Here is a 19,728-nt window from a genome sequence, read left to right as displayed (position 1 = left end):
AAGCTTTCATGAGCTACAGCTCACCCGATTGAAAGTGAGCTGTAGCTCATGAAAGCTTATGCTCATATAAATTTGTTAGTCTCTAAGGTGCCACAAGTCTTCCTTTTCTTTTTGTTCCAATAGTTGGGATTGCTGCTCAGCCTTCCGGTAGCGAGATAAAGATATGGCATATTATAGATGGGGAGAAACAGGTGCACGCCTTAGACGCAAACAATGTGACTTTTAAAATCTCAAACTATATGTGCATCATAACAGCGTGTAAGCAGCACGCACTCCTATTCTTGTCTTTTAATGCTTTTTAGGGTTTTCTCCAGGACTTTTTGACATTTCTCTAGGATGAAGACTGTTCCTTTAGTCATCTTCGGCTAAAGAGGATGCCAAGAAGAAAGTTGAAATGACCTGGGGAAAACTCCAAACAGCACTGAAGAGGAAAACAAGTATTCCATCCCTTAGTAAACTTGGGAGACTCCTTACATATATTAGATATATTTTACCTGTTATATATACTTCTGTGAAACACATATAATTGTGTGTGTACACATGTGTATATATATACACATACCTCTATACTGCCATGCTGTATACACTTATTTGTGTAATGAAATTATAAACAGCACATGCATTCTACAAGTGCATACATAAAATGAATACTATATATTCCAAGTTTAAATGAATACTATATATTCCAAGTTTTGAAGGAGAGAAGTTCTTGTGGTTTTTATTAAATGTAAGGCTCTTATACCGTAAAATAAAACCAACTCTTCACAAATTGGGGTGGCCAATGTTAATGTTTCTTTGTCCAATGGATAATAAAGGTATTTCTCCCCCCATTACCACATTTTCATTTATGACTCAGGTAATGAGGATCTAACAAAGGGCAGATTTTCAGCAAGCCTACCATTGAGCATACCCACTTCTGCATGCACAACCAATGCACACTCATTTTTGCACGGATCCTGCATGTTTGTGTGCAGATTGGATTGTTGGGCACCCACTGGAATCTAAACATGGCTGCTTGTATGCACAGATTTGGCAGACGCCTACGTCTGTGGTGCAATCAGTTGCATACTCAACGTTGGAGTCCAGAGGGGGAAACATTGCCCTGAGTGTGCCCACTGCTCTTCTGTTGATACATGGCAGCTGATTTCATTGTTTCTCCGTCTCTTCAGCATACAGAGTCTCAGTAGAAAGACACATGCCTCAAAGAATAGATCAGAAAAGGCAGTTTTTGTGCACACCCCGGTGAGGCATGCACTGTAAATGCTGTGTAAGAACCTTGAGAGATGGCGAGAGAGAACCTGTGTACTGTAATATTACAATATTCAGAGGCTCACGGACTTTTCCCAGCTGAAAGCTGCTGTGGCAAAATTCCAGGAACTTGAGAATTACATCGAAATTGCATACATCTGAGCAAATGAAAAGACTCTATGGATGCACCTCTGTGCATTTTGTGCCAGTGAAAATAATCAGGCTCTTTTTATAAAAGTTGTGGGCAGCAGCATGACAAGCACTGTGGATAAAAACATTTATCACTAAATGCCAAATCCTACATTCCCTAAACTTTAGAGAAATCGGGATCGAAATCCAGATCCAGACTTTGCAGCTGGCCCTTATGCCTATAATGGTCTAAATGACAGACCTCCCCGAACTTCCTCAGCTTTCAGAGTTCATATTCTCAGGCCAGATACTGGGCTGTGGCTGAGCTGAGCCTGACATAGCTTAGGGCTGTGCTATTTGTACACTTGTTGTCAGTGGTCCTCAGAGCCATTCCAGTAGCCAAGTATTTCCAGCGTGCAGGGTTGCACTGGACATGCCCCCTTGGTCCTGGGGAAGGGGAGAAACGTAGAAGCAGCTATGGCCATCCTGCATTACTAGTGGAACCCTCTATGCAAGGTAGATCCTCCAGTGGCCAGACCACTTCTGAGTCCGTGCGAAGCAATGGCAATAGGGTGACCAGATGTCCCGTTTTTAAAGGGACAGTCCCATTTTAGGGGATTTTTTCTTATATAGGTGCCTATTATCCCCCACCCCCATCCCGTTTTTTATAGTTGCTATCTGGTAACCCTAAGCTGCAATGAGGCTGAAATTCTGTACCCTAGTGTCCTTAGCTGTTAAGCTCTTTAAATACATCCTGTGCCTGACCAAGGTTTCTTAGTCTCGAAGGTGATTTCTGCAACACATAGTCCTTGAGCATTGTAGGGCAATTTAGAGATGTCCAGGCAGTTCCTCCCCGCCCCCCCCCCCCCGCGTCATTTCATCTTTGTTCAGGTGGCACAAGGCCAAGCACCCTGTGCTGCCATGTGAGATCTGTTTACTTAAGGATATGCTCAAATTTTCAGTTCCTGGGGCTACCAAATGCTGAGCTCATCACACAAAAGTGCTGCGTTCTTTCTCCCTAGCGGAGAGAACATTGCATGCGCCCATGTATAGCCCAGCCCTAGCTTAGGGATTGACTCCAGGACAGTTGCCTGAATTGAATAGTATTGTGTAGCACAGTCCTGGTGTAGCCCGTAGATCCATTCACTGGATATATGCTGTGCAAATGCCTCCTGCATCAAATGATTCTTATGAAGGTCAGTTTTTATCTCCAGAATGATATTGTCATCTCATGGAATGGCACGTTTTATCCGCATTGTCACATCGAATGGGTATGGGGAGAGAAGCATAATGTAGTACACCTTCTTATGTCCTCCTATGAGCTGAACGGCTGCCTTCTGAGTCCTCCCCATGTTAGTTAAACCAGCGTCGACTCCTTTATGCTCCATTCAATTCGGTGTTCCGAATTCAGAGGTGATGTGTAAGATACATTTTGGTAAGCAAGTGTGAGTCTAAATCTAACTAAGTAAATCCTGGTCTCTAACTCCTGGTCCCATATGTTATAACCGGGACAAAATACCATTGCTAGAATGTCACATGGTGAAATGAACCTCTTTGAGATGGCACCATGAGCAGATGCTGGCCATGTGAGAATATGAGACCAATAAATAAGGGCCACGCTTCAACGGGTGGGATCAATCACCTCCACCTCCTCTAGGGATTCCATTTACAAGGCTATTTTCCATTTTAGGGTAGGGCCTGAGTTCCACCCACTAGGCCAAGTCAAATGGCCTGCCTCAAAGAGGGGAGCCCAGACCACTCCACAGGTTTGTTCTGGAGGGATCAGGAGGGAAGGAGAATTATAGGAAAAATTACATTATTGGATTAAAAAAATTATATCTACATCTTGGATGAAATGGCATGTTCCAGTACAAGTTTAGTTCTGATCCATAAACAGACTCCATTGATGTGTACACATACGAAGCCATGGCGTAAATAGATTTCCATTTCAATAACTTACACATCTGGATACTATCCTGGTAAGAAGCAAACTTTGATATAATTGGTTGTTTTCCGCTAATAGATGTTAAATCAGAATATCTTTATACAATGAATATGGAAGCCTGCTTTCTTATCGTTTTCTACTGAATGTACATGGGGATGTTCTCCTAATGTAGGTCAATGGAAAATTCCAACTCATTGTTCCCTTCTATTGACTTACATGCAAGTTATTAGGAAAATTCATTGACTTGCCCTGACATTGCACCCCAATGGAAACCAATGGAGATGGAATACCTTTTTGGAAGACATATTACTGTAATTGCACAGAAGTGTCTCAAACAACAGATTAGTTTTTGTTTTTCCACAACAACTGTACTTTTTTGAGAAAAGAACTTTTAAAATGTCTGGGAAATTTCAGATCCTTCAGATGTGCTGTTTTGACCATAATCTCATAAAACAGTAAAAAAACCAGGGAAAGTAGCTTATTTGCTGTTGTCAAGCTTCAAACTGGCACAATTACTTTTTATCAACATTTGGAAACAAACTTACCTTTTCTGTAATACCATAAGATGCCACTCAGTTCAATTAAAAACTGACACATTTAAAATCAATTATTATTATTATTCAAGTATACAATTACTTTGTGGAACTCTGTGCCAAAAAATATTGTCAAGACAAATATCTCAGAAAGCGTCGAGAAAAGGTAGACTCAAGATAGCTGAGGTAATGTCTTTATTGGAGCAACTTCTATTGGTGGAAAGTACAAGCTTTTGAGCTACACCACATCATTGTTATTGGGGCATTTGATGCATTGGATGAGGTACGCCACATGTTATGACAAGCATAGGGAGGACCCAGGAACCTTGAAAGGTGTATGTTGTGAGGGGTATTGATCTTTGTAGTAGTGGAGATGCGTCTGCATGTTTTGCACCTGTTGTTCTAGCAGGGCCTAGTGCTGCTTTCAGTTGGTGTGTCCTGATCTGTGGGAATTTCGCTTCTGATGATGAACTTGGCAAGTTTAGCAGGTTATCTGAAGACCAGAAGTGGGGGTTCAGGAAAGATTTCTTTCAGGATATGGTCCCCCTCACAATGTGTTGTAACAGTTTGATGACACCTCATATGGGTTCTAGTGGCTGGTGGTAGGTTACAACCAGGGGTGTGCTGTCAGTGGGTTTTTTTTTCTGTATTGAAGCAGGTTCTCATGGGATATTTGAGTGGCCTTTGCCATGATGTAATCTACTTCTCTGGTGGAGTGTCTTTGTTTAGTGAAGGCAGGTTTATGTGTGTTTAGGTGTATAGTCCGGACTCTCTCTTTGGAGCAAGTTATATGGTATCTGAGTGTCTGGCTGTAGATAACAGATTACTGTGGTGTGTCTGAGGTGGTTGCTAGCTCTGTGGAGGTAAGGTGGGTTTCTCGTATATAGTCATTTGTGGGGTTCCATTGTTTAAGCTAATCATGGTGCCCAGGAAGTTGATGCTGGTATAGAAGTGTTCTAGAGCAGTGGTTTTCAACCTGTGGTCCGCAGACCCCTGGGGATCCACAGGCTATATACTAAGATTTCCAAAGGGGTCCAACCTCCATTTTTTTAGGGATCTGCAAATGAAAAAAAGTTGAAAACTACTGTTGTAGAGAAAGTTTGATGGATGGGTGATGGCTATTGAAGTTGTGGTGGAAATTTATGAATGAGGGAGTTTAGGTCTTCTGTCCGAGGAGGAAAATATCATGGCTTATCTCAGGTATATCATCGGTCTTGTGGTGCATTTTGCCAGAAATTCTTCCTCAAGGTGTCCCATGAAGAGGTTGGCATATTGGGGAACAATCCCAGTATTCTTGGCTGTCCTCATGGTTTGGACAACGTGTTTGCTGTTAAAAGTGAAGTTGTTATGGGTGAAGATAAGTTTGGATTTCTGAGGGTTGTGCATTATCTTGTATGTGTTTGAGGCAGGCAGCCACGCCATTGCGGTGAGGGATGTTGGTGTATAGGGAGGTGACATCCGTGGTGGTAAGGATGGTATTTGAGGGAGGTTGTTAAAGTTGCTGAGTTTCTTAAGGAAGACTGTAGTGTCTTGGAGGGAGTTGCCCTTTTGTGTGGTGAGTGGTTTAAGGATGTTTTCTATGAGTCCTGATTAGGGATGTAAATATCGTTTAAAAAGTTAATGGTTTAAACAATTAAAATATTTAGTTTAAACAGTTAAATGATTAAAGGATTGGAGCTGCTGGGGCCACTCCAGCTGGGGCTGCTTCGGCCAAGTGGTGCGGGGCAGCTGGGGCCAGTGGGTGGCGTGGGGTGCCTGGGGCCAGCGGGCCGACCAGTACAGGGTGGCTGGGGCCAGGTGACCAGGCGGCCCAGGGGTTAACAGTTAAGGTGGGTTAACTGGTATGACTAATGCTTACTGGTTAACATTTTACATTGCTAGTCCTGATATTCCTTCAGTAAAAGTGCCCTGGCTATATATGATGGGCCTGCTTGGGTTCCCTTGTTCGTGCATCTAGAAAGTCCCTTGAGTGAGTTCATGGGGGATGAGGTGGTAAGGTTTTTCTTCAAATTGTTTTGGGAAGGATTTGACAGTATCTTTAAATTCCTGGGTGAATTGTGTTAGGAGGTCTTCTATGAGTTCTTTACAGTAGGTGGTGTCAGAGAGTTGTTTGCTGGCCTTGTTGACATAGTCAGCACGATAAATGACTATGGTGGTGTCCCCTTTGTCTTCAGGTTTGATCACTATTTGGTCGATGGATTTCAGAGACTATCTGCTTTCCTCTTGGTGGTGGAAGTAATGTTTGTTGAGGATTTCACAGTGAATTCTTTTCCTGAAGTAATCAATGAAATGATCCAGTGTGTGGTTTTGTCCTCTGGCAGCATGTGCAGTCCAACAATTCTTTTTTCTTATGATTGTCATTGGGATTGTGGTGCTTGTGGGTGGTGTTATCTTTGTTGTGAAAGATGACACCACATCTTGATTGAGGTGGAGTAGGTGGAAGAAACCGCCTCCAACATGCCTTACCTCTTCTGTTTTACAATCTATCCCAACTTGTATTTAGCTCAGACACTCTACTTCCTTCCCCAAGTCTGTAGAAGAGCTCTGTGTAGCTCAAAAGCCTGTACCTTCCACCAACAGAAATTGGTCCAATAAAAGATAGTACCTCCCTTATCTTGTCTCTCTCGTATTCTGGGACCAACATGGCTACACCAGCACTGCAATAAATAGTTTGACATTTATGAGAAAAAGAACAGTGACTGTAATTACAGCAGCGAGGATACAACCACAGGACCCCCAATCCTTATTCTTTTGAGTGCAGACTGCTAACCAAGTGGACTCAGATACTAATTTCATCCCTGTTAGGTACTTTATGGAAGATTAACACCTTTTTCAGAGGTATCTGATATTGGCTAATATTGGACACAAGATACTGCTATAGATGGACTATTGTCCTGTTGCAGTTTGGCAATTCCAGTGTTCCTGTTGACCAGGGTTAACTGAGATCAGATTTATTCCCAAATTGTTATAGGGCTAGATTATCTCCTGCACCAAGGGCAGGGACAATAAGGAGCTAGATCCAGCTCTCTGATTCTTGGAGCAAGCCCCGGCTAAGTGACTTCAAGCTACACAACTGGTTTAGAGTCCTTAAGGGACCCTAAAGTCATCTAGGATTGCCATGGTGTGGCACATCTCTGTCACTCCTCCTGCCTGACTTCAAAACACCTCCTCCCTCCCCTGACATGCCCTCTACACTAGGTGTTAGGGGCCCAGAGCTGGCACATTGGCACCAGCAGGGAGCACACCTCTTTGACAAGGAAATTCTCTGTGGGCCAGTTGTGGTCAGTTTGCACTTAGTGAATGATGCAAAAGGGCCAGATACTGATTAGAGAATTTGCTCTATAGAGTTTTGTGGTAGTCAGCAAAAGTGTTAATGACTGAACAACACCTGGGATGTCTAAAGAATGATGTACATGAGAGTGTGGGAAGAAAAGGAGCACAGAGAGGAAGGGGAAAAAATTCTGCCAAAAACCTCAGTCCAAACTGTCTCTCGTTATTATGTGCTCAGCAGGCACCCATGTGAGCCTACTTTTTCTATCCCTAAAACGCAGCCTGAGGTTTCCATCACTTAGGAAACCACCTTGTTTTTTAAACTGAATCAGCTGTGAAAAAAATTACAGGGAAACTTAAATTTGGTTTGCAGACCCACAAATCACTGGGGAGCTTCTCAGGCCATCAAGCTAGGTGTGGTTGGCTCACTCTTGGTACATGGTCTCGCTCTGGTTATCTTTGTATTAAGACACTACCTTGGATATGTGCAAGGAAGAAGCAAATATGGGAAGAATCTCTGTGCAATTCACCACTCCAGACACCGGGAAGAACTTTGAGAATGGGACCTGGGGGGCATATAGCTAGCACTAAGCCTGCCCAGTGTTCTGACTTTCTTTACCTCTGTGGCATAAATCTACATGTGGCCTGTGTAAAACAGGAAGAGATGCAATACCCCCAGGGGCACTGGATGGACCATGCTCATCAGCAGCCCTTGCTATACCCTGTCAGTGCCAGCCATGCAGTGGTGCCCAGTGCATACATTGGAGGACAACCCCACTCCAACTAGCTACATCCCCTTGTCTCCTGACACTAGCAGCTCCTCTCCTTGTCTCAAGGAGCCTGAGCCCAAAATCCATTGATGTCAATGGAAAGACTCCTATTGACTTCATTGGGCTTTGAATCAGGCCCTTGGTGGGGTGGGGGGGTAGGCATCAGCAGTATGGGTAAGTGGGGATAACAAAGTAAGAAAGGAGAGTCCTGCATCTCCCCTGCCCCCAACCTTACGCATCCTTGAGATCTGGTAAGTACATCCCTTTACAAAAAGATTATGATGAAACTGGTTGCAAGGTAGCAGCAACATAATGTAGAGAAACTTACTGCCTTGATTGAAACTACTTTGTTTTTCACTCTGATCCCTGATTCTTTCCCTTCTTTATTAACCTCTATGTTTCGGTGCCCCTGAAACGCACTGCAGAGCCGAGCCCAGACTAGCAATCGCTGCTGGAACAGTGACTGCAAGTCAGTGCAGGAAGCCTGAGAGCTCAGTTGGTTGCAGCATATTTCACATATTGCTTTAAGACTAAAAAGGAAAGGAGTACTTGTGGCACCTTAGAGACTAACAAATTTATTAGAGCATAAGCTTTCATGAGCTACAGCTCACTTCATCAGATGCTTATGCTCTAATAAATTTGTTAGTCTCTAAGGTGCCACAAGTACTCCTTTTCCTTTTACGGATACAGACTAACACGACTGCTACTCTGAAACCTGCTTTAAGACTGAAGTCTCTAACTCCATCCTTCTGGTTTCTCCCTCCCTCAGGGATTAATCAGGCTAAAAGGCTACCATTGCCCTGGGGGGAGGAGAGGGGAATCTGGAAATGCACTTCTGATGCTCCTGCATTCCTGACCTGACCCGATGGGGCCGAGAATCAAATTGCAACAGAATCTACAAAGTAGCCTTCTAGCTTGTTGAACGCCATGCTGAGAACAGGAAACTCACACAACTTCTTGAAGGAATTCAGGACTATAAAAGCAGGATCTAGCCTAACCTAATCTTCTCGATCAAATTAATCTTTCTATCACACCCCCTGACTCAGCAGCTAACATGAAATGCTAGCAGGGATTTCATTATTTTTCTGTGCACGGCTGATTATATTTAGGCTACGACGGGCACAAGCATGACCCAAGTCGTGAAAAACCTCTCTCCCTCTCTCTCTGTTTCAGTCCCAGCAATGCCGTCCCTCTTTATTAAAGTTCTTAACAGCACCACCATCCAAGCGGTGTGGGAACCCTCCGTCAAACTGGGCCAGCAGGAAGGGTTCAAACTGTACTACCGTAAAGTTCACCTAGCCCACTTTACTGGCCCTATGCTCCTGCCCAGCAACGTTACATCTTATAACATTACTCACTTGGGTAAGTACTGAGGAGGGCTTTATCCACATTATGTGCCTTTGCTGAGCAAGAAAATTCCCCTTTATGTTGTTGTCATTATAGCAGAATGTGTAGAATAATATATGACAACCAGGAAATAAATATCATGAGTGCCTAGCAAGGTTTGTTTTCCGCTCCTTCCTTAGGCCCTCAGCCTACCCCACTGATTTAAATGAGAGCAGGTTCGGGTCCTTATACTTACAGTGACTGGCTTTTGCAATGCATGTAAGATGTCTCTGTTTTCGTAACAAGTGCAGGCTCAGCAAGATTAGTGTACTGTAGCTCTTTAACTTGAAATGCCCTCCTCGTGTCTTTTCTAAAATAGACCCATCAGTGGTATATGAAGTAAAACTCCTGGCATATAACCAGCACGGGGATGGAAATTCTACTGTCCGCTTTGTGTCCCTTCGAGAAACAGTTGAAAGAACAGGTAAGAGGCCAAAGCAGGCCAACTTGTGTACGCGATGTGAACCGTCACAGGATAGCAATGATCTAGCCAGAGACAGGGAGGGTCTTACTAACACGCAGTTAATTTAATAGTGCATCCAACACTGTGTGCTGCTACTTCTGAACCGTCACCTTTAAGAAGCACTTTATTTTCTGCCCAGCAAATAAATTTGAAGCTAGGTTGCATGGAGAAGCAGTGCCCTCTGGTGGCTAATATGGTTAATTCCAGTTTCTTAATCTTTATACATACTCATCACCCCTTCTTTCTTTCTAAAGGAAGTAACTTGAAATAATATGGGCATGAACTGCCAACTCTGTAGCACACTCCAAACCACCAATTACTGATCATTAGTGTTGCTAGGAAGGAAAACATTCTGGATCTGGTGGCTCAATTCCATCTAATCTCTAGTTACAGAAAACAAAGCAAAATGCGCACACTTTCCGGTACTCCTGTAACTAAATATCATGTTTGTCTTCTAAATTCAGGTTGTACGGGCCCCAAATGGAGAATGTGACATACTGTTTGGTGGACAGGTTAGAGAGTGCACACAGTTAGCTCTCTCTCTTTCACAAGCAACAGCTGTGCATGGACAACTGTTGTTATTTATTTAAGTGTGGGGAGGGATAGCTTGGTGGTTTGAGCATTGGCCTACTAAACCCAGGGTTGTGAGTTCAATCCTTGAGGGGGCCTTTTAGAGATCTGGGGCAAAAATTGGGGATTGGTCCTGCTTTGAGAAGGGGATTGGACTTGATGACTTCCTGAGGTCCCTTCCAACCCTGATACTCTATTATTTGTATTATTGCAACACCTAAGAGCCTGTCTTATGGACCAGGATCCTGTTGTAATAGGTGCTATACAAACACAGAATCAAAAGATGGTCCCTTCCCCAAAGGCCATACGTTTTTATCACCAACATTGCATTAGAAGTCTTAGAGTTAAATCCTGGGAGTTCATTCTGTATATGTGCAGTTCCAACTGACTTCACTGGGAACCGAGAACATGTATCCGAGGTCAGAATCTGGCTCTTAATAGACTCAGAGCCAAATTCTATCCTTAGTTACATTTAGATAAGTTTGCAGTCTCGTCTCTTCATTGTACTCAGGGGAGCAAGTCAGGCTTTTAGTGCTCAGACTGAACCAGAACTGGGTGTAGTCACCAGTGTGTTGGGTGCATTAGACAGATTAGATGAGATTATGTTGATTATAGTAGTTTAAGGAGTCCATTGGTGTCCTGCTTTTCTACATCTCCACAAACTTATTGCAGAGTGGGTGATAATAGCAGATAAAGAATCACTGTTTCTGGAGTGATTGGTTGGTTGTTAACAATCTGGGACACCTTTGTCCATGACAGTCTCTCTCTGTCAACAAACCAAGCAAACAAACAAGGAAATTCCTGTAAACAAGAAAATGAAGAAGAGCCTGTCTGAAACTGACAGAAGAATGGCGGCTACAATTTGTAAAGGTATTTAGACATTGTTCTACTTAGCGCTGCAAGACCTGAGTGACTTCGATGCTAAGTCCCATTTTCAAAAGTGATTTAGGAGCCTACGTCTCATCGAAAGTCAAAATCACGGTCTAAATTGCCTAGTCCTTGCAGTGCTGAGTAGAGAAATGCCTAAATCCCTTTACAAATCTGGGCCTGAACTGAAGTCCAGATTTGACCCGTCCTTTGCTCCTCTTGCTGGTGCACAGGAATGGACGTGAATAGAGTTTTGGTTATGATCCGCTGTATTATTATTTTCACATTGGAGGCTGTCTTGGCTTTGGAAGCAGATTACTCCCTAGTCTCACTACTTACTAGGATTCTGTTCCCACTGCAGGGAAATGGTCTAAGAACAACTGGTGGTTTTGCCTTTGCTTTGTGAGCTGCAGTGATGAGTTAAGGAAGCGTTTGCTGCTATGATTCTACTCTCCTTGCTCTTCCGTACGTAGACTAAACTCCTCTCTGGGCCCAGTGTCCAGAGGCGCTATTTGCAGCTTCCATTGATTTCAGTTGGAATGGTGGGTGAGAGCGCCTCTGAAAATCAGGCTTCAAATAATTTTAACCTAGTTCTTTGGGGGGCATCTGTGTTTGGTAGGAAGAGAGAAAGAGACTGAGTGTGTCAGTGCTATAGTTACCTGGAGGCAAGAGGATTCACCTCTGGGGGAATCTTTAATTGCTCACACCTTTTGTGTTTTTGTATGTGTTGAAAAATACCCTGGTGCTTTGGGAGTCATTTTAACCAGACTTCCAATGGGAATTTCTTCAAAACATAGATTGTTATTCATACTGTACCATTAACGTAGTAAACATGAATCTCTGTTGGAAGTACAGATAAGTCCATCAGCTCCATTCTAATACTTAGCCTTTGTTTTGAGGAATACCACTGAATAAGATATTATAAACTGCTCTGGCTGACTGCATTTTTTCTCCAGTGTAATTCACATCATACCTCTGACACAGAGAAAATGCAAAGTTTACAGATCCCCAGGCAGGAAGGCAAAATAATTGTATGTTATCCTTTCACTTTTCATCTGAACACAGCATTAGAGATCAGAGATGCAGGCTCGACTTTTAAAGGAAATTGCTTTTCTCAGGAGACTAGGCTGAAAGCTTTTGTTACCGTGTAGCAGAACTGCCAGATTGCAGCAAAATCTTAGGAATTAGTTCAGTTGAAAGTCCTTGCTAGCCCCTCCAGCACAAAGGGAAAGGGGGAGACGCTGGCCTGTAAATAGCTAGCTGCGATACAGCGGGTGTATTTGGGGAGAGCACTTTGCTGTCGTGGAAAGCTGTTGCGGAGCTGTTGTGTTTTCCTCAGCTAGCTTTAGCCTGTAGTTACATCGGCTCAGACAGTAAGTACCCTCTGATGTTCTTCCAATGGCAGTTCTAGGTACAGATCATGGTGAGGGGATAACATCTGTCTGTAAGAGTGTTCAGCTGGCAGCCTGCTGCAGCCATTGACCTGCAAGCTGAATAAAACAAATGTTACGCTTGGCAGCCTGATCCCATTTCGTTCATTAAATGACAGTGTCCAAAGCTTTGGCCAGTGCTAGCCCTGGCTGTTACCGTGGATATCGGTTGATTGATCTGGGGACGTTACCATGAAAGACTGTCAGCAACAGCTGGCACAGATGAGAGACACCCCTGCCTCCATGCCCCTCACCCAGCGCTGGATAAATACCTTCTGGCTACGGGCTCAACGGAAGAGAGCCCCACAGTGAACGAGCACATTTTATGCCAAGTCCTAAAGAGCCACCAGATGGGCTGTGGAGAGCCGGGTCCAGGGCAAAGAGCCTGCACAGGCAGGGTCCTGCTGGTCACAGCCTGGAATCCAGCTCTGAGGGCAGCCAGCAGGGCTCCCCCACTGTGGCCACTGTCATAATGGGACGTTAAGGAGAGCAAGGGAGTCGCTTTGCCAGCAAAGCTGTGGGGAGGTAGCCCCTCATAGTATAGTGAGGCCCCTCCTGCCCCCCAAACATTCCCTCCCTCCTTGCCCCTTGCAAACCTCCCTCTCCCCCATGCATCCCTCCTCACAACTCCCTCCCCTCTCCCAAAGGCTCCTCTCCTCCACTCCTCCCACCTCCTAACAAACACCCCCCACCCTTCCCCTCCCTCAAACACCCCCTTCCCCTGCCTCAAACACCTCACCCACCAAACACCCCCCTCCTCCCCTCCAACACCCCCACCCAAGCCTTCCCTTCCCCCCAACACTTCTCAGCCCTCCCCTCTCCCACCCAACCCTTGTCCTCCCCTCCAGGCCACTGCTTCTACAGCTGCTTCTCCTGAAGCACCTTCCACATCTGTTTTCCCCACACCGGCTCCCCTCTCCCATATCTGAACCTCCTTCGGGGTGGGGGAGGGGGCAAGGAGGAGCTGCTGCTGGACTGGGATCAGTCTCTTCCCTGGAGCTGGCTCAGCCCCCCACCGTCCCCAGCTGGGCTCCCCCTGCTCTGCCTTCTCAGCCTGGGGGGCCATGGGGAGGGAGCTGTGCCAGGTCCTGATAGCAGGGGGGACAGAGCCAGGCCCCTCGTCACAGGAGGCTGTGACGGCAGCTGCCTCCTCCCTGCCCTACCAGGCCCCTTCTCCGCTGACTGGCAGAGAGTGGGGTGGGAACGCTGAGTGCTCTGCCCTCCCCTCCCCCGATGGGGGCTTAAACCTCCAGGCTGAAAGCTGGGGAGATGTCTCCTCCTTCCTTCTACAACTAGTAGCCTCTGAGCTACTCAAGAACATGGCCTGATGCTGGGCTTCCCACCCCAGCTCATGCTGCGGTGCTCATGTGTCTAGGCATTGGAAGCACTAGGCGGCTAAAACCCCAGGGGCTAACTCCCTTTTCACTGCTTCTCCTCACAGTGTTGAATCCCCCGTGTGACTGCATGAAAGATGAGCAAAATAATAAGACCTCCACCACGGGGATCATCATTGGGATCCACATTGGAGTCACGTGCATTATATTCTGTGTCCTGTTCCTCATGTTTGGGTACAGAGGAAGGTACGGTTCTCTCCCCACACGGGCCGAGGGACGCTAATACACTATCTACTTGTATTGTGCCGTTTGCTTTGCCCCGGTGGTTCTCAAGCTGTTTGAAGTGTTCTCAGACTCAACCGCATTGCAGTAGCATGAATGTCCCATAGACCACTTCCCATTTGTGAGTCCACCGGCCCGGCCATGGTCCCACTTGTGATTGCAGGGTCCACTTCTCCTTCCATTGGTGATTGTGCCCCTCCACATGGGATTGTATAACATCCCTGTCACTGGTACAGTAATCGCTTGCCTAGGCTCTGATCAAAGACCAGTTAAGTCAATAGGAGTCTTTCTGTTGGCTCCAAAGGGTCTTGGATTAGACCTGAAGTGCATAGGAGTTGTGGGTGCTCACTTGATCGTAAGCAGAGCTGTGCTGCCAAATCCAGCAAGAGGCCTTTGATGTCAGGCCAGCACCTCCCCCCTACAAAACGTATTAAAAGACAGTTGCACTAAATACCCTACCTGAACAACAGATGAGGTGGCACACAGGGTGGACACATCCGCAGGGAGATCTGCTTTGAAAGCTGTGACAGAGAAATGGGTTATAAGGAGGAGCGAGAGAACATTGCGCACCGATAAGTGTGGAGGGGGTTTCGGGTGTCAGGGGAAGGAGAGGCGGAGACAAAGACTAGAACTGTGATTCTGTTGGCCGGCTTGTCTCTGAGTCTAGCTCCTGTTTTGGGAGGCTGTGTATGAGTAGAGAATTGGCTGTAAGATGTGAACGGTGAGGTGTGCCCAGGTTCACGTAAAGGGGCGGCATGCAATGCTGAGAGATGCTGCACTTTCAGTTTCCTCCCCCCTCGTTTTTCTAGACTGCTTATGTGTAAAAACGTCCAGGAACAGCTGTCAACCCCCCAGATCCCGAGGAGTCAGAGGAATGCCACAGGCCTGGTTCTGAACGGAGTTGCTCGGAGGGACAGGGACGACCTGGACATGAATGGGAAACAACTGGAGATGAACGAACTGGAAAGGTTGTTTCTAGCATTGCCTTCCCAGGATCAACAAGATAAGGGAATAATGGTAAGGGTCCTGCCTTGACATTAATCGTGGGATTTACAGACACTCTTCCCTTTCAAACACACTCCTTTTCTCTTGATGTGTGGAGAGATATATACGCTTAATTCCCTTCCATCCATTGAAAATATAGATCCGCTAAGCACTAATGTTTAAACCATTCCACACTGGGAGTGTCTTTGTTCCCCACTAGTGGCTAGTTCATATAAGAGGTTAAGAGTCTACTACACCTGCTAGCTAGAGGAATTATTATTTTATCACAAGTGACAGAGGCTCCTGCGTTTAGTGCTGACAGTCTCAATTTTGAACCCCATTGTCAGCCCAAATGGGGTTGGTTACGAATGTACAACTTCATAGTGATCGCCACAAACAGTCCTTATTCCTGGAACATGGGGTAGAATTTAAACTGTAGATGTTAAAGACATCTGTGTAAGATGTGCATATTCATTCCTGGATGAGCCATGTCATTTCTCAGAAGCCCAGCATCTTGGTAGTGATAGCCAAATGCAACAATTATTGTCTTTGTAATGGTATGTTTTTTCTCCTCTCAGCCAGATCACGTCCCACCTGACTCACATGATGAGACTCAGATATGTACACTTCCACTGGATGAATTCAGCATTATAGAAGAACAGCTCGATCCCCAAGCCAAAAGTCTGGCTCCTGATGATCAGGGTGGACCGCTACACAACTTTAGCCAGGAAGTCCCAGCTTTGAAACATAGTCCCACCAATGAAGGATAATTGCCAAGTCTCTAAGCCTCTTGTAGGACTCACCAAGAACCATTTCCATGTCTGGTGATGTCTTTACAATGATTTGTCAATCTCAGGTCAATTTAAGATTTCTACAGTCTGATTTTTGTTTTTGTTTTTGCTTTATTATTACTTTTATATTGATATACAGCTTTTTTGAAGCTCTATGAAGTTTATCTTCCTGACCTGTCTCAGGCCTCTCTGTGCATTTCTTCCTACAATTGCATTATCAAGACTGGTCATAATTGTTTTTCCCATGGCTGCTAGGTAACAGACTTTACCAATTCTCCAGTCTCCATCAATGATGGAATATGGCGGAGCCTTGTTCCCTTGGCATCCCAGCCCATGTTCCCCATTAGCAGCTTTAGGACTACTTTGTGATCTATTTTTTACTTCACGATGACTGGATTAAGCTGAATCCTTCTAACTTGACTCCAAAAATTCAGGCCGGGAAAGGCCACCTCTCCATGGATTTGATGGTTTTGTACACTTTCTCTATTTCTCAGGATGCTTTTTTGATGATTGAATATAAATAAGAAGAAAAAATGAGGCCTGCATGAGGGCTACTGAAAGACTTGGACAAACATCCCGAGTAGACTCAGAACCTACCTCAACCGGAATGAATGTCTTTGGGGAAGCAGCAAATATCTGTGTCTTCCTTTGTTTTCAAAACAAGTTGGTCTGCATAAGCTTGGTACTACCTCAGAAGTCATGCTCCATATCTGCCATGGTGTTGTCCTTTTTTTGTGTCGTCGTCATTCTGATGTAAAGCACTTCCAAACCTTGAAAGCAATGTTCTACCTCAAGTTTTATATAGAAGTTCATTCGTTTGTGTCGTCAGACCTGCTCCTCCTTCATCTGACTGTTCTGCTCTGCTCCAATGAAACCTGTTCAAAGACAAATGAAAGGGCAGTGTGTTTGCGTTAAGTCGCGATTGTGGTGACATTTCATTAGTGTTAAAAGCTTTACGTTTAGCCAAGTCATAGTGCTTGTGTTCAGTTTTGTGTGTTGGAGTTTTATATGATTGTTCTACTTTAATGACTGTTAGAGCTGTAGCAGGTATACCACCATCAGTTACCTAAAGAGAGTCTTCACCTGCCACATTAGGGCCAAACTGGACCCTGGAGTTCAGGTGAGCTGTTCCCAATTGCTCGTTCAAACCAGTGAATCCCCCATTTTCTAAGGATTGTGGGCTTGATCCTACAAGAAAGTAAGCAGTCTGGTTTTGATCCAACTACGTCAATGCTTAGCCAAGAACTAAGCATGCATCTTTTGCTGAATCAGGATCAGAGTGCTCAGCTCTAGGCAGCATCCAGCCCCGAGGGAATAACCAGTTTGTCTAATTAGAGTTCCAGTCTGACAGATTATGGGACATCAGCCAGATAGGTTAGAACTTCAGCACCTACCCTTATGCACGTTCCCATCTTTACTCAGAACCCTCAGGTTCTACCATTGGCTATGTGGAATAACACACTCCCAGTTGAGATAATGGCACTTGTTGGATACTGGAGACACTTGGCCTTTCAACCTCATTCCTCACACATCCAAGGAGGTGCCTGATTATCACTGACACATCCTCTGTCATGTGTTAAATGCCTCAGGGAAGTGCTTTGTGAAAGAAAAGCATATTCTGGCCCCTGCCTCCCTCCCCCTGCCCTTTTTGGCTAAATACATATTTCTAAAAGATGCATTTTCTTTATTAACTTTATTTTTTTCAGCCATAGTGGATTACTTCTTACTTTTAAAAGAAAAACCCACTAAAACTTGAGACTTCTGAATACTTAGTATTAAAAAGCACATCAGAATGTTCAAGGGTACAGCTGGATGAGCTGCCTAATATGTCACCTTTCTGAGTGGAAAGAGTGCCTGGTGTGGTGGAGGGCCACCAGACTATTTCATTAACACCTCGCTGGGAAGAACATTGGTTGTTTTGAAAGGAAAGGGGGACATTTTTTATTACTATAGGAAAAAAATGGAAAAAATACAGTAAGAGGCAACATGTGTATATATATTTAAAGCAGAGGGGACAAAATCTGAGGTCCTTTACTCAGTCTTTAGTCAGTCAGACTCCCATTAGCTTCAGGAGAGCTGTGTCTGAGAAAGGCCATATTCTGAAGGCCTAAACAAATGACTAAGGCCTTGTCTGCCTTACAGGGGAAATTCGATCTAAGCTATGCAATTTGAGTTACGTGAATAGCGTAACTCAAATCAACCTAGCTTATATCTACTGACTGTGGGGTCCACACTACGTGATGTCGACGGGAGACACTCTTCCGTCGACTCCCCCTACTCTTCTCGATCCGGTGGACTACAGGAGTCGATGGGAGAGCGATCGGCAGTCGATTTAGCGGGTCTTCACTAGATCCGCTAAATCGACCGCCGATGCATTGATCACCACTTGTTGATCCCCCGGTCAGTGTAGACAAGCTCTAAATGTCTGATTCTGCCCTGAACTATGCTAGTTCAATCCCAAAGGGTCAGGCTAGTTCAATCCCAAAGCCAGACTTGGCACCATTGACTTCAACTCAGTTGTCCTCACTTGCGCTGAAGCTGAATTGGCTCATTATCGTTAGTGGGGACGCACTCAGCTAACGGAGAGTACAGGCTGGCGCATGCACCTCAGTGCCTGCACCTCACATTCCGCCTACGCTCTTTCACTGGTAGATGCTCATCACATTCTCTGCTGTTCAGCTGATGAGATCCCAGGAGTAAGAGACCTGTGACTGGGTGCACATGTTAATATATACTTGAGTTGCTGCACAACAGCATGTGTGTGTGCACCGTAGTCTGGAAATACACTTTGCTTTAACACGAAAAACCTCTTTGCCCTTGTCTGATGAGCCATTTGTAAAGCAAGAAGCCTTTTAAAAACTGCTTCTTTTTACCAGGAAAGGGAAGGCCCGCACTGATCAAAGGCAGTTGTTGGGTGCGTCCACGCTGGCTGTAGTATTAAAAAAGGCTTAAGGGAATGGTCATAAAGAGAGCCTCCAGTAGGGATGAATGTATCACTTGGGTGTACAGCGGCTTTTTAATAGAAGATTAGGAAATTAATGCTATTTCATCAAGGCATTAAAGAACCAAGAGAGCAATTGGGAACAATTATGGTCGTCTCTCAAGCAGCCCAAAAGACTGCACTGGGCTGTGTTTTGAGCAGCTTTCCAGCCAGTGGAGCTCCATTAGGGTTTCACAAGATGAAAATGAGGCCAGAATGTGGCCCAGAGTTAGCAATGTAGGGACCCACTTATTTCAGTCTTTTTTTTTAAGATTGCCTTAAAGTATCAAATTCTACATTAATTACCCTTTATTATGAAATAGAAGGTATCAGCACTCCAGGCCATTAAAGGTTCTGTTTGCTTAGCCACGTGCTGTTTTGAATGGTAAAGGCCTAATTCAATTTGGAAGGGTGGGAAAAAGACAGTTCTAAGGGCTTGTCTACATTACCCGCTGGATCGACGGGCAGCGATCAATCCAGCGGGGGTCGATTTATCTCATCTAGTCTAGATGCGATAAATCGACCGCCGAGCGCTCTCCCGTCGACTCCTGTACTCCACCAGGTAAGTAGATCTAAGTACATCAACTTCAACTATGTTATTCACGTAGCTGAAGATATGTAACTTAGATCGATCCTCTCCTCCCCCAGTGTAGACCAGGCCTAAGTGTCCACAGCCGCAGTTTGCACAGTGCCGCAGAACTAGCTGTCAGTGTCCCCACCCCCTCCAAACTTGGCCATACCAGTTT

The 19,728-nt window shown here is 45.0% G+C and overlaps 1 protein-coding gene across 1 annotated transcript in view; it reads left to right on the top strand.

Moving 5' to 3' along the window:
• Positions 1 to 19,446, top strand: part of IGDCC3 (immunoglobulin superfamily DCC subclass member 3) — a 192,784-nt gene extending 173,338 nt beyond the window's left edge. Inside the window, exons 10-14 of the mRNA XM_038419930.2 lie at positions 9,069 to 9,257; positions 9,601 to 9,705; positions 14,053 to 14,191; positions 15,037 to 15,244; positions 15,790 to 19,446. Coding sequence (XP_038275858.1) covers positions 9,069 to 9,257; positions 9,601 to 9,705; positions 14,053 to 14,191; positions 15,037 to 15,244; positions 15,790 to 15,981 — 833 coding nt within the window. The 3' untranslated portion in view covers positions 15,982 to 19,446. The remainder of the gene's footprint in view (positions 1 to 9,068; positions 9,258 to 9,600; positions 9,706 to 14,052; positions 14,192 to 15,036; positions 15,245 to 15,789) is intronic.
• Positions 19,447 to 19,728: the final 282 nt, after the last annotated feature.

This window comes from Dermochelys coriacea, chromosome 10 (genome assembly GCF_009764565.3).
Source record: "Dermochelys coriacea isolate rDerCor1 chromosome 10, rDerCor1.pri.v4, whole genome shotgun sequence".
NCBI classification, from domain to species: Eukaryota; Metazoa; Chordata; order Testudines; family Dermochelyidae; genus Dermochelys; species Dermochelys coriacea.
Note: the sequence above shows the minus strand (reverse complement) of the source record. Positions and strands in the feature narration are given on the sequence as shown.